The following is a 16,012-nucleotide window of genomic DNA, read 5'->3' as shown; positions in this document are numbered from 1 at the left end:
TTATTTATTTTTAGGCAAGTTAAGTACTTATTCCAACTTGCCAGAGAGAATAAACCTTCCATTATCTTCATTGATGAAATTGATTCTCTGTGTGGTTCAAGAAGTGAAAATGAAAGTGAAGCTGCACGTAGAATTAAGACAGAGTTCCTAGTTCAAATGCAAGGTAGTGTTACTGATTTTTTAAAATAGTTTCTCTTTATTGTATAACCATTATTATGATAGTAATGGAAAAAATTTCAAGCAGAATTTCTCCGTTCTTATAGGCCAAGTCTTATGCCATGTCTCATTCTGATCCACATGCATACATAATTTTTACCCAGTTGTAATCATCTCGTTGGTATAAATAGTGAAGAGATTAATATATTCACTTATAACATGCCAGAAACAATATCAATAAAAGGAATATGTAAACTTCAAATTAAATCTTTCAAGAAATATTTTGAAAAGAATATTAATAGTATTTTTCCACAGTTTAGGAGATTCTAGGGAATATTTGCATCATATTCTAGTAATAAGAAATGTGGTTAAATACAGTTTTTTTCAGAGAGAAAGTGTCAAGATGAGGCATTTTAACATTAAAGTACCACGTTCATAAGAGAACACACAGATGATGTTCAAAGAACACTTGAAATGACAAATTATTTAAAACATTACCTATTTTGATGCAGGGGTTGGTGTGGACAACGATGGAATTTTGGTTCTGGGAGCTACAAATATACCCTGGGTTCTGGATTCTGCCATTAGGCGAAGGTATGAGGAGACAGTAAATATCTTATTTCTAATTACAATATAACAAGTGAATGTTAATTCCCATTCTGTCTAGTTGAGGAGGCATTCTGATAACTTCAGAATGTTTTTTAATGTGCTCGAACCCTATTGACCCCTGCCTTGGGGAAGAGAGGCAGGCATTTGTTTGCCTGCTGTGTTCAAGATCCAAGATTTACACCTACTGGAATCTTTCACATCAGAAAGTATGTTACCTAATGCTTACTTTAGTTCTAATTAAGCTTAGTAGGTGCACTGATGCTTCAGAAATTTACATATATAGTTTGATATTTCAATGGAAAAACCTTCCATTGAAGGTTTTTCCATTTTGCTAAATATAAAATTTTAGCAAAATGACAATTCTACAAGTTAAAGTATGCTAAGAAAGATATAGTTTCAGTTAAAAAAATTCTGTCTATAATTTTTAAACTGAATATGAAACTTGAGCTACAGGAAAGGTATACAGACTTCTTACTTTTCACTGCTTCACAGTTCCCTATCCCATTGATTTAATTGTGCATGGTAAAAATGAACACTTCAGTTTTTGCTGCTTTTACCCCGTTCACTTGATGGTTTGCCAGAATGTTAGATTACCATCCAGTATCAAGAAAGGAAATGTGCTGGTTATTTTTGAAAAACGGCCTAATTCTAAACCCATCTCTAGAGATGGTGGAAACTTTAAAAATTCCTCTTATTGCCACAGAGAATAATTACCTGGAGAAGAAAATGTCTCCACAGACCCATTTATGTTTTTTTGGTTTTATTGGCCCTGAGGTATGCGGGGTCTTACCTCCCTGATGAAGGATCGAACCCACACCCCCTGCATTGGAAGGCAAAGTCTTAACCACTGGACCACCAGGGAAGTGCCCCCTCCACAGACCCATTTAAATTGTCCCTCATTGCTTCCACCTTATCTCCAAATGCTGAAATTCTAAGAAGGCAAGCAAAATTATAAGATTTCGAGTAATTTAACTCTTTAGAATTTAGGTAATTTCTTTTGTCATCTCTTATTTCACACTTTTAATCATATTAATCCCTTGATCAGGAGTTCAGAGTGTCATTCTACAGGAAATTGTAATCCTGTAGGACATGTTGTGTCATGAATTCCAGACATGTGAACACTCTGGCTAAAATAATTCAAAAATCATGTGAGAAAAACTAAAGCACTCCAGACTGGTTCCCTGGCTATTTTGGTTTTATTTGTTTTTTGTTAATGTGTTCTGGATATTTTCCCTTTATTAACCTGAATTTGTATCTGTTTAACTCTGATGGATATGGGCCCATTTAATTTATTCAGCTTAACTTTGTATAAATGAGAATATCTAAATATCTTGTTTCTTCTTGGAAAACTAATTTTTAATAGAAATTAAATAGTATTATATAGTAATATTCTTGATGTAATTTTTTTTTTCATTTTAAGATTTGAGAAACGAATTTATATTCCTTTGCCTGAGGCCCATGCCCGAGCAGCAATGTTTAGACTGCACTTGGGGACCACTCAGAACAGTCTGACAGAAGCAGATGTCCGGGAACTTGGGAAGAAAACTGAAGGCTATTCAGGGGCAGACATAAGTATCATTGTACGTGATGCACTTATGCAGCCAGTTAGGAAAGTACAGTCAGCCACTCATTTTAAAAAGGTAAGGAACTTTTATCCATCTTTTCATATATTTTTAAAATCAAGTTTTGAGACCATGATTGACTTGTCTTTGAAGAATTTTAGGAAGATTTCAGTTTTGTATAATAAGTAGATTTACATAAAAGATTATGTTTCCATTTCATTGAAAATAAGTTCTCCCAAAGTGTTTTAAAACTTTGTATGCAGGGATTTTTGAAGTATTTATTATTTTGATGTAAATATAGAAACTTAAATCTATGATTGTCTCTGATGTAACTAGAATATCCTCGAGCAGAATCTGGTACGTTTACACCTCATTAATAAAGTAAAAATAATAATAGCTAATATTGTTTAAATATTCACGTGCCCAGCACTGTGTTTGCTCCATCATCTTCCTGTTTTATTTGGTCCTCACAGAAGCTCTACAAAAGGTACATATAGCCACCTGTTGATGGTTAGTCCTAGACTAACATGATTAAACTGGGACTTGGATGTTTTTAACACAGTTTGCCAAGGTACAGCTAGAGAGGATTGGAGGTGTGGTTTTTCTCTAGGTAAGGTGTACTTCAGAAGCCTCAACCATTCTCCTCTCCTGCTCCTCCCATGCACTGTTTGGTCTGCGTGAATGACTTGAGTGTATATGGTTTGAGAGAGAATTTTGTGAAAAGACCGTGGTCTTGGGATATTCAATTTAAGTAACAGTAGACTAGGTAATTTGGACCAGCTCTCCTGCTGAGGGCAGCAGTCTCCAGTATGCTCATGAACGTAGATGTGAAAATCCTGAAACACTGTTAGCAAACCTAATCCATTAGTATATGACAGACTAATATGTCATGACTCTGATACACATATATGTCTGTTATATACCACAGTAAAATTTTTTTTAAATGAGGAGCTTGAATTAAAACCTGGATTTGAAGCCTGACTCTACAATTTACTTGTTTTATCTCTTTGACCAAGTTGCATTACCTTTTTAAGTCTCAATTTTTATCATCTCTTAAGTAAGGATGATAATACTACTTTGAAATGCTCTTATGAAAATGAAATGAAGGAATATTCATAAAACAGCTGTCATGGTACCTGAATAGCCCAGTAAATATTACTCATCTCCTCTTCAGCCATTTCATTACTGAGAGAAATATAGTTAGCTCAGAATCAAGTTTATGCCACAACCATTGTGTTTTTTCTTAAATTCTCTTGGCCATTTAGAAGGAACTCAGTCCTTCCATACTCAGAACTTTCCATTCAGTTCTCTGTATAACTACTAGGGATGGCTTGTATGACCCTAAAGCCAGGCCCTTGTTAGGAGGATAAAGGTGAAGCAGCCAAATTTCGTTTTTCTTTCTTTCTTTCTTTCTCTTTTTGTTTTTTGGCTCTGCTGCACAGCTTGCACAGCTTGCAGGATCTTAGTTCCCAGACCAGGGATTGAACCCGGCAATGAAAGCAGCGAGTCCTAACCACTGGACCGCTGGGGAGTTCCCAGGCAAATCTCTTTTAACATCAGGCCTTTTGTATCACCAACTATAGTAGATCTTTCTGTGGCTCCCTCTTCTCCATTTTTCAGTTAGCAAGAACAAGTTTGCCTGTGTATTTTATTTATTAAATGTATAAGTACTAATCTGGGCCCAGAGGTAGGTCAGAGTACAATAGTTAAAAAACACAAAACCCCTGCCACTGAAATTGTTGTGAGCAAAGACAGACACTAAAATACACATAGTAAAGTGAAAATATTTATTTCTCTACCCCGCCCCAATCCTGAGACAGTATTTAAGATTGATCATTGTAAAACAAGTATTAAGTATGAAAGCAGTCCCTGGTTTGATACAAGTGTGTTGCCTTCTAAATATTATATGTGACTGTATGTCACAAAGGTTCTTTTTCTGGATGTTATTAAAACTTTTTCTTTTAAATCAGTTATGAATTGTAAGATAGCACTGAAATTACATTCGGCATTTCATTTTGTACTTATATTTGAAGAAGGAGTTTTTGTGGGGAAAGACAGAAAGATTCAGTAATTTCACAATAATAAACCTCCCAAAGATCACAGAAATTTCTCGGCTATGGAAAACAGAGTAACTTAAAGGAATTTTTAAGTAGGTCTTTTTTTTTTTTTTTATTGGCGTATAGTTGATTAACGTTGCTGTGGTAGTTTCGTACAGCAAAGTGATTGTTATACATGTATCTGTTCTTTTTCGAATTCTTTTCCTATTTAGGTTATTACAGAGTATTGAGCGGAGTTCCCTGTGTTATACAGTAGGTCCTTGTTGGTTATCTATTTTAAATATAGCAGTGTGTATTTTTGGTCTCTAGGGTTATGACCACTTAATAATCATTAGAAAAAAAAAAGAAAATTTTAGCTACAGGTAATTGTTTCTTTATTTTAACTTATTTTCTCCCTATGATCATCTAAGTAAGTTATTGTAGGAAATTTCAAGTATAAAAAATCATCCAAGAAAAAAATTAAAATCAAGCAAAATCTATCCCATCACCCAGAGCTAATTGCACTTTTTGTTGTATACCCTTCTGTTTATTTTCAGAAGTAAGCATTTTAACAAAACATAAAATAATAGTACATTTTCAGATTTCCTGATAATGGTCTAAATCTTAATGTTTATTTAATTTGTTCTGTTGTTGTACTGTTTATTCCAGGTTCGCGGACCTTCACAAGCTGATCCTAACAATATAGTAGATGATCTGCTAACACCCTGTTCTCCAGGTGATCCTGGTGCCATTGAGATGACGTGGATGGATGTCCCTGGGGATAAACTTTTGGAGCCAGTTGTTTGCATGGTCTGACATTTTGTTTGCTTTTAAGAAAAATCTTAAAACATTATATTTTGTGGGGACTTCCCTGGCAGTCCAATGGTTAAGACTCCATGCTTCCAGTGAAGGGGGCACGGGTTCGAGTCCTGGTTGGGGAACTAAACCTCCCGCATGCTGCACCATGCAGCCAAAAAAAATTATATTTTATAATTTGTCAGATAAAATTTTCAGTTTTTTAAAATTAGTTCAAAAAAGTTAATACTAACTACTTAAAAAGTTTTAAAGATTAGTTGAATGTAAAATATACAAAATAATTATCTTTAAAATGTTTTCTTGGGCTTCAAGGAAATTTTAAGTGAATAAGCTATTTTTAAAAACATACAGGCTTCTGACATTATAGGTTTTATAGCTGGGATATTATCACCAAAATGGTGGGATTGGTTAAAATTTTTTTCCCTGAATCTCAGATTTTGTAAAATATCCAGAAACGCTAATGTGTGAATCATAGTATTCATAATATTATTTTTCTGTTTTATTCTCAAAGCTTCATAGAAAGTTTAAATAATGCACTACTCTTTTAAAAAGTTCTGAAAACAAAATTTTTATTATAAAAAATTACATTTCTGTTTATATTAGAGGAATTAAACTATTCATAAAATTTACATTTCTGTAGTTTCTATTGGAAGAAATAAAATAATTCATAAGACTTTATTATTTTGTAAGCCATATTAATTTTAGGGAACTTACTGCGATTGAAAAGGTACATTTATTATGTTTATGTTTTCTTATTGATGAACAGTCACTTTTTAAAATCTTCTGCTTTAGTTATAGATTTTCAAATCTATATGTCAAAATTAACAGTAACTTTCAAAGGGGAAACTTTCACATGATGTGTAGACCTAGATATATAGACAAATATGTACATATATGTATATAAGTTTGTATGCATATATATAGAGAAATATATCTGTAAACATAGATATATTTATGTGTTAATCAACCACAATGCTTATCTGAGAAATTATTCAGAAATCCTTTTTTGTTGCAATCCTTAGTTTATTTTTTAAAGTTTTCTTTTGACTGTTTTCCATACTGTTTTATAGGAGACATGGCCTAGAAGTTAATTTTTTAATGAATCCTTGATATTTGTATATTTTCTTACCACTTTGATTGTAATTTTAACTAACAGTTAAAATTTTTGATTAGTTGATTTTGATTAAATGGTATTATTCTGTTTCACATAAGTATAAGTGAATGACTGTATTCCTTTTGAGTTGCACTTGGACAACTGCTCTCTTGTTTAGGAATAAACAGATACGGCCAGAAAAGCGATCGGGGACTTAATTCTGGAGGCCTTGATCATCAGGCTAAGAGGACTGTACTTCCTTAGGGTGCTGAGGAGCCTTTGAAAGTTGTGGTCGGGACAAGGCAAGCAACTGAAAGTTTCTAAGCAAAGGAATAACTTGGTCAAAGATGTCCTTCAGGAAAACAAGAGAGTTTATTGTCAGTAGTTTATGGCACGATGCAGATTTTCAGATTTAACCGTAGGCAAAAGTTAGGAATGTTGATAATGAAATGTTTTTTATTCCATTAAATCTATTACTAATACTCCCCCCACTTCTTTTTCCTGACAGTCGGATATGTTACGGTCACTATCTAGCACAAAGCCCACAGTCAATGAACATGACTTGTTGAAATTAAAGAAGTTTACAGAAGATTTTGGCCAAGAAGGCTAGACCAAAGACAACAAGGAAGACGTTTACCATGTGTGTTCTCTCTTTCATAGGTATTTTTGCCTTTCTTGGATGGCAGTCAGATTCTTTCCAGTAAAACTCTTTTACTGCAGGAAAACAGAGATCTCGCTTCAGCATTCTTTTAAGTTTTATATGTACTTTTGCTCCGTTACCAATTAAATCCTCCTGTTAACAAAAATTATAAAATAATGGGTTATAAGCAAATGAGTGACATAAATAGCAAAAACACAGAAATTACCTAGTAAAAAGAAGATTAAAATTGAGATACAAATATTTAAAATTGTTATAAATAGTGGTCTTTGCAAAGAGCATTCTTTTTTTTTTTAACTAAAATGAAGTGGGGCTTATTTCATATTTTGAAAAAAAACTTAAGCATCATTCTTGTCAATGTAAAATTTATTTACTTTATTAAAAATATTAAAAATGATTTATTTACTCTCAGGGATGGGCAGTAAAACAGCAAAGAGCACTGATTGGGTTTGAAAGGTTTTGAATTGTGTTCTAGCCAAGGCTCTTATTGGTTTTTTGGTAGGTTGGCTTTTTTCTCCATGTAGATTTAAATAATTTCTATAAAAGCCGCAAGCTTTTTTATATTAACTAAATAATACCTTTTACTGTGCAATCTCAAGAGAAAGACTCTCTAAATTAGGCATTGTCTCTATCTTGAAGAAGAAAATTGTCTATTTCAGTGTCTTTTTGTAGCAAGATTGACCAAAACAGGTGGTTCATAAATGTGTACTTTTTAAATAATTCTGCCATGAAATACTGTAATGGGAACCTTTGCTAAAAGGAACAGCCTCCCTTTGGATTATGGGAAGTTTCTTGTGTGTGATGGGGGCGGTGTGTGTGTACATATATATAAATTTTTTTTAATATAGGTTAGCGAGAATCTTGTCTTTCACCTTTAAAGTTCAGGGAACAGCTCGTCCTGGCCACACGTATGTTATCAGTGTAATGTTTCATGAAGCTTTAGAAATGAGCTGATGTCTCCTTAAATAATAAAATACAAACATGATATTGTATCATTTTAATATCTTCAAATAAATAATCTGAGGGTGTGTGTTATATACTTGAGCAGCAACACTAAGTTGTGCCTTGTACATTTGCATTGGCTCTACATGCAAAGGATTATTAAGTCAGCTAGAATGAAGTAGATTCCTTAATTTACTATAAAGTTCTGCCTTGAAAATGCTATAGAATAACTTGCATTTTAAAGTATATTTGCACATTTTACATATTGTGCTATATGGTTGTCTGGGTTTTCTGTACAGATTGTTTTCGTTGATATTAAATGGAAGTCGTAGGCCTGAAATTTGCTGTTCTTACGTGAAGTAAATTGATACAACCTACTATTGGCTATATTCTGTGTGTGCTTCTTTATTTTGGGATCTTACGTATAGGAGAAAATATTATCTAAATTGATTAGATACAAAGAAATCATTAAAAACTATTAATTAAGGATGTATGCATGAAAATTCTATTTTTCAGTAACTTCTGTGTGAGGGTTGGGAATTAACTTGGCACACCAACACCGAGTTCTTTGCAGATGTCTTACGAGACATTTTACTTTATCCACCTCAGAATCATACAGTATTGCTATGAATCATATCATTAGGAGAATTAACATAACTATATTATTATAACTATATAATAGCTGAAATCCAGATTTTTTTGTGAATCCAAAATTTGTTTTGAGGAAGTATTTTACTTAAATTGGCCAAGTAGTGTGTAAGTGCAGTGTTGATGATAAGTGGATACTTTATCACTCAATTCTTACATGTGCTCTGAGAACCGTGCCTCAGTATCCATGTCACTTCTAGCCATAGCTCCATTTTCCACATTTCTGGTTTTAAAACTGTTTCTAGAATCTAATAATTTTAGACTTATTTTAGAATGGTAGAGCATAGGTCATTTCCATGTGTTTTTTTTTTTTTTTTTTTTTTTTTTTGCAGTACGTGGACCTCTCACTATCGCGGCCTCTCCCGTTGTGGAGCACAGGCCCCGGATGCGCAGGCTCAGCGGCCATGGCTCACGGGCCCAGCCGCTCCGCGGCACCTGGGATCTCCCCGGACCGGGGCACGAACCTGCGTCCCCTGCATCGGCAGGCGGACTCTCAACCACTGCGCCACCAGGGAAGCCCTTCCATGTGTTCTTTATGGGCAGATAAATACTCAAGAGGAAACAATGTTCAGGCTCTGTCTGCACCTTGGCCATTATGATTTTGGGTAGATGTTTTCTGAGCCACCAAGTAAACCCTACTTGAGCAACTCTATGAGCTAGCTATTCCCTGGATGTTTAAGAACATTTTTTGGTCTCAGTCTGAAAACTCTCTAGGGACCTTAATTATAAAAGTATTTCAGTAGAAAATCGGTTTTTGAGTTTACTGTCATCAACATGCAGAAAGACAGAATGATTGTATTTGATTACTAATGTGAAGTATCATTTAGCCACTTGCAGCTGCACAGGTAGGAAATGGAGGCACACCTCCCCAACACAGTGCTGGAAATGTTGCCCAGCTTTGTGCGCTCTCACGGGTACCGGGTGCTTTCCTGCCTCCTTTCTTCTTTCCTCTGCTAGTCCAAATCCCATGATTTCCATTAAGACCTAGCTCATGACCCATATAATCTCTTCCAGGAAGAATTCCTAAACTACCCCATCCAACCTTTGGATTTCTTTAGCACTGAGTTGTTGTGACTATCTTAAGATTTTTCTCCAAGTGTCAAGCACACTCTGTTAATTTTGTTTAGATCGTTTAGATTGTAAGCTCTTCAAACAGTTATATTTTCCTTTGTATTAGCATAGTGCTAGACACTGTTTATTAGGTACTTAACAAAGGCTTGAAAAAGTTAAGGGAGTTATATCCATATTTTATCTACTTCCTAGATTGTCTGTGAGACTTTTAATAAACTAGGTAATTTGAGGTTGCTTTGTTCCTGCTGGTCTAGTGAAGTTGTGGTACCTTTTCATCCCTGGGACCTGAAGTCACAAGTGTGCCAGAGCTGGCTGATACTGGCTCACAAGAACCATGTTTACACATTGCTGCCCACCTGTTCAGTCACCTCATTGGTAACTTGACACCTGCCATGGTGGAAGTGATTTACGCCACAGAAACCAGCAAGTTTCCGTTTACATGCTGCAACACAAAGCAAGGACTGTAGTTTAGCATTGAAAAATTAATATTTACCACATTTACAGGAATAAAGGGAAAAAGTTATCTTCGTAGAGGCATAAAAAGCATTTAATAAAATCCAGCACCCGTTTGTGATTTTTTTTTAACTCAAACTAGGAATTGAAGAGAGCTTCTGAATTTAATAAAGAGCATCCACTAAAGAAACAAAAAAATTCTAGCAAACATCATACTTCATTGTGAATTATTGACAACTTTAACTCCCCAGAGATCAGGAAGAAGACAAAGGTGCCTGCTGTCACCACTCCTTTTCAGTTTTGTGCAGGAGATTCTAGCCAGTGTTAAAAAGGAAGAAACAAAATTGTCATTCTCAGGTGACATGATTGTGTATGTAGAAAATCCAAATTAATAAACTTAGAAAGAATCTGAATTTAAGAAGATTACAGGATACAGGCTAATAAATAAAAATAATTGTATTTCTATATTCTAGCAACAATTAGAAATTGAAATTAAAACAGTACTGATTAAAAAAAACCACAGTACTGATTGCAGTAACATCAGAAAGCATCAAATACCTTCAAATCTGAAAGATGTGTAAGACCTCAGCATAGAAAATTACGAAACATTAACACAAGAAACTAAAGAAGACCTGAATAAATGGAGTGGTGGGACCCATTCATGAGTTGGAAGACTTGTGAAAAATATCATTTCTGGGACTTCCCTGGTAGTCCAGTGGTTAAGACTCCATGTTTCCACTGCCAGGGGCCTGGGTTCAGTCCCTGGTTGGGGAACTAAGGTCCCGCAGGCCATAAACAATTTTTAAAATATATATATCATTTCTAATCAAATTGATTCTACATTTAATGCAATCCCAAACCCACATCTGGGTGATACAGATATATGTATGTATATATGTATGTCTCCAGAAACAAAAATAGGTGCTTAATAAACAGATTATTGATGATTGAAAAGAAATATTTTATAGTGTGAATTCATTTTTTATAACAGTATATTTCTCCCAGCTGTATCTTTTGTACATTCATCATAACCATTCAGATATCTGTACATATATATAGAAAGATATCTGGAATTACTTTCACCTTACGTTTATTATGTTATTTACGGGTAGTGAGATTTGGCTTGATTTTTTTCCTTTCTTCACCTCTTTCAGGTCCTTTAAGTTTATTTTCGGATTCCACTGAGACCTTTCCTGGTCATCCTATTTAAAATGGCAATTCGTCCTGACTCTCCTTATACCCCAATCCCTGCTTTATTTTTCTCTGTAGCACTTATCATCGTCCAACATGCTATATAATTTACTACTTTTCTTATTTGTAATTTTTCCTTCTAACATGTATATCCCATGAAAGCTGGGATTTTCTTGTCTGTTTTATTGACTCCTGTACCTTCATTGTCTGGAACAGTATTGGTGCCTGATGGGTGCTCAATAAATATTTATTGAGTGAATGAGTCTTTGTATTTTTTCCAAGTCTGAATACTTTACAATGATCTTGTATAGTTTTTGCCTCTCTCCCTGTTACCCTGCAATTTTTATTTCTTTTAGAAGAAAAGAAAATTAGAAATGAAGACAGATACATCAAGAAATTAACAGTGGCTAAATCTGCATGATAGAAATATGGATACTTACTTTTTTCTTTGTTTTTATCTTTAAATACTTTAATTTCCAAAAATTAAAGTAAAAGTCTTTAAGTAAGAATTGCAGTCAGCTTGACAGCTGATCACAGGAATTTGTCTCCTCTGGAACTCTATGAAATAACAGAAAAGGCTTTAAGAAGAGAAAGAAGAAAAAAGGACAGTATTTGCAGCCAATTCAGCCGACTGTGCTCTTTTCCCCATGGGGGCCCAGCGTGCAGTAGCTTCAAACAGCAGCCTCCTCTGTAGTATGTGCGGCCTGTTTCCTGTACAGGTTACCCTAAGGTACCTTGAAGACAGCCCTTTCCAGTGGACATTCATGACTGGCATGCTGTCCCCAATCTAGGCTCCAGACAGGTATGCACGGGGCCTTTGGAAAGCCCCAGGGCACAGGGGCCAGGGGCCACATTGGCCAAGTCATAATGTGCATCTGCACCAAGCTACAGAACAAGGAGCATGTGATTGAGGCCCTCCACAGGGCCAAGTTCAAGTTCCCTGGCCACCAGAAGATCCACATCTCCAAGAAGCGGGGATATACTAAGGTTAATGTGGATGAATTTGAAAACATGGTGGCTGAAAAGCAGCTCATGACCCTGGAAGACTGTGGGGTCGAACGCAGCCCTAGTCGTGGCCCTGGACACACGGCGGCCCCTGCGCTCCTGAGCGCCTTGGCACCGTGCCCTCCTTACTCCTGCCCGCCGGTAAATCCTATTCCCCTGTCAAAAAAGAACAGGGCTTCCCTGGTGGCGCAGTGGTTGAGAGTCCGCCTGCCGATGCAGGGGACACGGGTTCGTGCCCCGGTCCGGGAGGATCCCACATGCCGTGGAGCGGCTGGGCCCGTGAGCCATGGCCATTGAGCCTGCGCGTCCGGAGCCTGTGCTTCGCAACGGGAGAGACCACAATAGTGAGAGGCCCGCGTACCGCAAAAAAAAAAAAAAAAAAAGAAGAAGAACAGAAAAGATATTCATCAAACAAATGTTCTTTGGAGGAATGTTCATCTAAATCACCTCCCTGGTTTTGGGACTGGCCCTGGCTTCCTGCTATAGGAACCGAAGTGGGGAGATGCTACTTTTCTTCATTAGGTGGCAGACGTCATGTGGGCCCTTGACTAGCCTTGGTTTATCAGCTGCTGCCACCCAGGTCCTTCAATCTTGAGCACCACAAAGATGACATTAAAAACAGGATCGCAGGGCCTCCCTGGTGGCGCAGTGGTTAAGAGTCCGCCTGCCGATGCAGGGGATACGGGTTCGTGCCCCGGTCTGGGAGGATCCCATATGCCGCGGAGCGGCTGGGCCCGTGAGCCATGGCCGCTGGGCCTGCGCATCCGGAGCCTGTGCTCCGCAACGGGAGAGGCCACAACAGTGAGAGGCCCGCATACAGCAAAAATTAAAAAAAAAAAAAAAAAAACAGGATCGCAGCAGCATCAATAGCAGCTAACTGGATGGTGAAACAGCTAATTACATTATTGTCTGTGGTCTCATGGAATGAAGTGTCCAGTGAGAACAAGACATTGGGGAACTACTTTGCAGCTGCTGTACAACAAAACGAAGGCGTGAGAACTTCAAGGACTGCTAATTGGAAACCCAGGGATCCTCCATGACTGTGCTAAAAGAAACATTTGTTGTATTCACAGTACTAAAGTAATCAAAAGCAAAACTCAGTATTTGATCCTGCAGGTTGCCAAATTGTATCAGTGGAATTCACAGATTCACCAAGATTATTTTATGTGAAGGTAAGGAAATTTAGTAGAGTAGGATCCATACTATCGAAATATGTATATTTGTGAGAGGTTGGAGGATTCTGAGTATCAGGCAGTATCTTGAGAACTATGTGTGGGAATGGATTATGTCAGTGATCAGCCAAGAAAAGAGTCTGATTTCAGATCTGATTGAATCTATCAGTATGGGTTCAGTCAGCACAGATTCTGAATTTAGAATTTTGGTTTGAGCAGCCAAGAGTGATTTTAATTGTTCGCTTTACTGGTTGAAGAAACTGAACTTGACAGTCGACCACTCTGAACTCCAGTTAAGGTGATGTGAAAGAAAGAACCCAGTATCTAGGAGGAGAAATGCTGGAGTGGATTTATCACATGAGAATCACTCACAAAGCCACAAGTTCCTGGAGAAGACCCAGAACCCAGCCCCTTAACCAAGGGACTGATAGATGAAAGGAAGGCATTTCAGAGTGTTTTTTGGGTCCTTGATTTCATTGGAGCTGGAAACGATCTTTTGGTTGCAGAAGCCAAGTAGTGGCAATTAGCCAGCACAAGCCAGGTGGACTTGGTCACCACATTAGGCTGCAGGGCTGGCGTGATAACCAGGGTGGTCTTTCCTGCAGAGATCTTGACCAGTGATTCAAGGGTGGCAGGGTCCTTAGGATCATCACTAAGGGCTGCTGTGTTGGTATAACCAAAAAGCTGGTAAGCAGAGGTCTGCCCATCATGATGGAGCACCCCACTCAATTTCCAGACCACAATCCGGTCATAGACTCTACACCACTTGAAAGAAGTGGAGACTCTGTATTGTTGAGGAAGGATCCTACAGGAACATCTCGGGTGCACTGGGAGCTTCCCTTCAGCTTTCCCCAAAGGGTCTGATGCTGCTTAAGGCTACTGTGAAATAAAGAAAGGGAATACTCACAGGATTATTGGACACTAGCTCTGAACTAATATTCTTTGTTTTTTGTGGTTTTTTTTTTTTGGATGTGCCATGCGGCATGTGGGATCTTAGTTCCCCGACCAGGGATCGAACCCACGCCCCCTGCATTGGAAGCACAGAGTCTTAACCACTGGACCGCCAGGGAGGTGCCTGAGCTAATATTCTTTACCAGAGAATGAGAAAGTCATTGTGGTCCGCTATTCAAGAGAGCATCTATGGGAGGCAAGTGATAAGTGGGGTGGAGTTTTGACTGGAGTCTGCACCACAGCAGGCCCAGTGGAACTCTGCACAAGTATCCTCAGCAGTGGTCAGAGTCACCACAGCAGTTCCCTGGCCCAAGGAGTGAAGGTTAATGGGAAAAGGAGGGCCCCTGGAACGACCCCCTCCTGAAAAAACAGTAAAGTGGTATTTAGAAACCTAGGAGAAATCACACCAATTTGTGCCACTTTTCAGAATATGGAAGATGCTGTGTGGTGTTATCTACCAGGGACCCATTTAACTCCTCAGGAAGGACAGTGCAGAAAAGTGAGCTTTAGAGAGTATCAGGGCCTACATATTTATATGTTCTTCTGTTTGCCTAATAGTTCATTAAGATGCATCTGAGATCGTTGAGTATTGAAAGAGGTATGTTAAAAAGGATATAGACAGGAATTTCCTGGTGATCCACTGGTTAGGACTCCTCACTTTCACTGCTGAGGGCCCGGGTTCAATCCGTGGTGGGGAGCTAAGATCCCACAAGCTGCGTGGGGCGGCCAAAAAAATAACAATAAAATAAAATATTTTTTTAAAATAAAAGCTAAATCCTTTTTTTTAAACATCTTTATTGGAGTATAATTGCTTTACAATGGTATTACTTTCTGCTTTATAACAAAGTGAATCAGCTATACATATACATATATCCCCATATCTTAAATCCTTTTTAAAAAAGGATGCAGACATTATATAAGCTTAATCTTAAAAAATGGGTAGTAATGCAAGGTTTCAAAAATTGATGAAGAAATAGTGGTTTTAAAATAGTAAAAGTTTCAAATGTAACCAATAAAAGAATTCTAAATGGTGATATTTACTATCAAAAATTGGGAAGGAGAAGAGAAGGGTTAATGTAAGTGAGCAAAGTGTTCATCTATCAAATAGGAAACAGAATCATGTCTAAGGTCAATAAATCAAGATAACCAAGACAAAAACAGTTGCAGGATAAAAAAATTATAAATTATTATCTAAACTATGCAAGATATATGCATGAAGAAAAAAACAGAAATCTAGTTTCACTGAGAACTTTGTGTGTATTTGAGTCTGAGCCTCCAATGTTCCTGCCCTCAAGAAACTTACAGTCCAGGGAATTCCCTGGCAGTCCAGTGGTTAGGGCTCCCCACTTCCACTTCAGGGGCCCTGGGTTCGATCCCCGGTCGGGGAACTAAGATCCCACATGCCACATGGCGCAGCCAGAAAAGAAAAAAAATGAAACTTACAGTCCAGTTAACAGGATAGACACATGAATACAGTGCAACACTTGGAGTTCAGTGACAGAGCTCTACATAGGGTGCCATGTGACTATGGAGGAGAGACATCTAAAGAAGACCAGAGGAAAAGAATTGGAGAGAACCTGATTTATCATCCTTGGAGGTAAATATTACATCAACTTTTTATTCTGAAACTAATAACTAATGGGAAAGAG

At 37.3% G+C, this 16,012-nt stretch overlaps 1 protein-coding gene and 1 non-coding gene across 2 annotated transcripts in view; both read left to right on the top strand.

The window, feature by feature from the left end:
- The window catches only part of VPS4B (vacuolar protein sorting 4 homolog B), a 31,637-nt gene extending 23,378 nt beyond the window's left edge, over positions 1-8,259 (top strand). The window contains exons 7-11 of the mRNA XM_060119370.1: positions 15-163; positions 669-750; positions 2,186-2,405; positions 5,033-5,173; positions 6,781-8,259. Of these exons, the coding sequence (XP_059975353.1) occupies positions 15-163; positions 669-750; positions 2,186-2,405; positions 5,033-5,173; positions 6,781-6,882 (694 nt within the window). The 3' untranslated portion in view covers positions 6,883-8,259. The remainder of the gene's footprint in view (positions 1-14; positions 164-668; positions 751-2,185; positions 2,406-5,032; positions 5,174-6,780) is intronic.
- A 3,588-nt stretch (positions 8,260-11,847) lies between these two features.
- LOC132503367 (small nucleolar RNA SNORA70) lies at positions 11,848-11,982 on the top strand. Its single transcript, XR_009534607.1, has one exon. It is a non-coding gene; the product is annotated as a small nucleolar RNA SNORA70 (small nucleolar RNA).
- The last annotated feature ends 4,030 nt before the right edge of the window (positions 11,983-16,012 follow it).

This window comes from Mesoplodon densirostris, chromosome 15, assembly GCF_025265405.1.
Source record: "Mesoplodon densirostris isolate mMesDen1 chromosome 15, mMesDen1 primary haplotype, whole genome shotgun sequence".
Lineage (NCBI taxonomy): Eukaryota > Metazoa > Chordata > Mammalia > Artiodactyla > Ziphiidae > Mesoplodon > Mesoplodon densirostris.
Note: the sequence above shows the minus strand (reverse complement) of the source record. Positions and strands in the feature narration are given on the sequence as shown.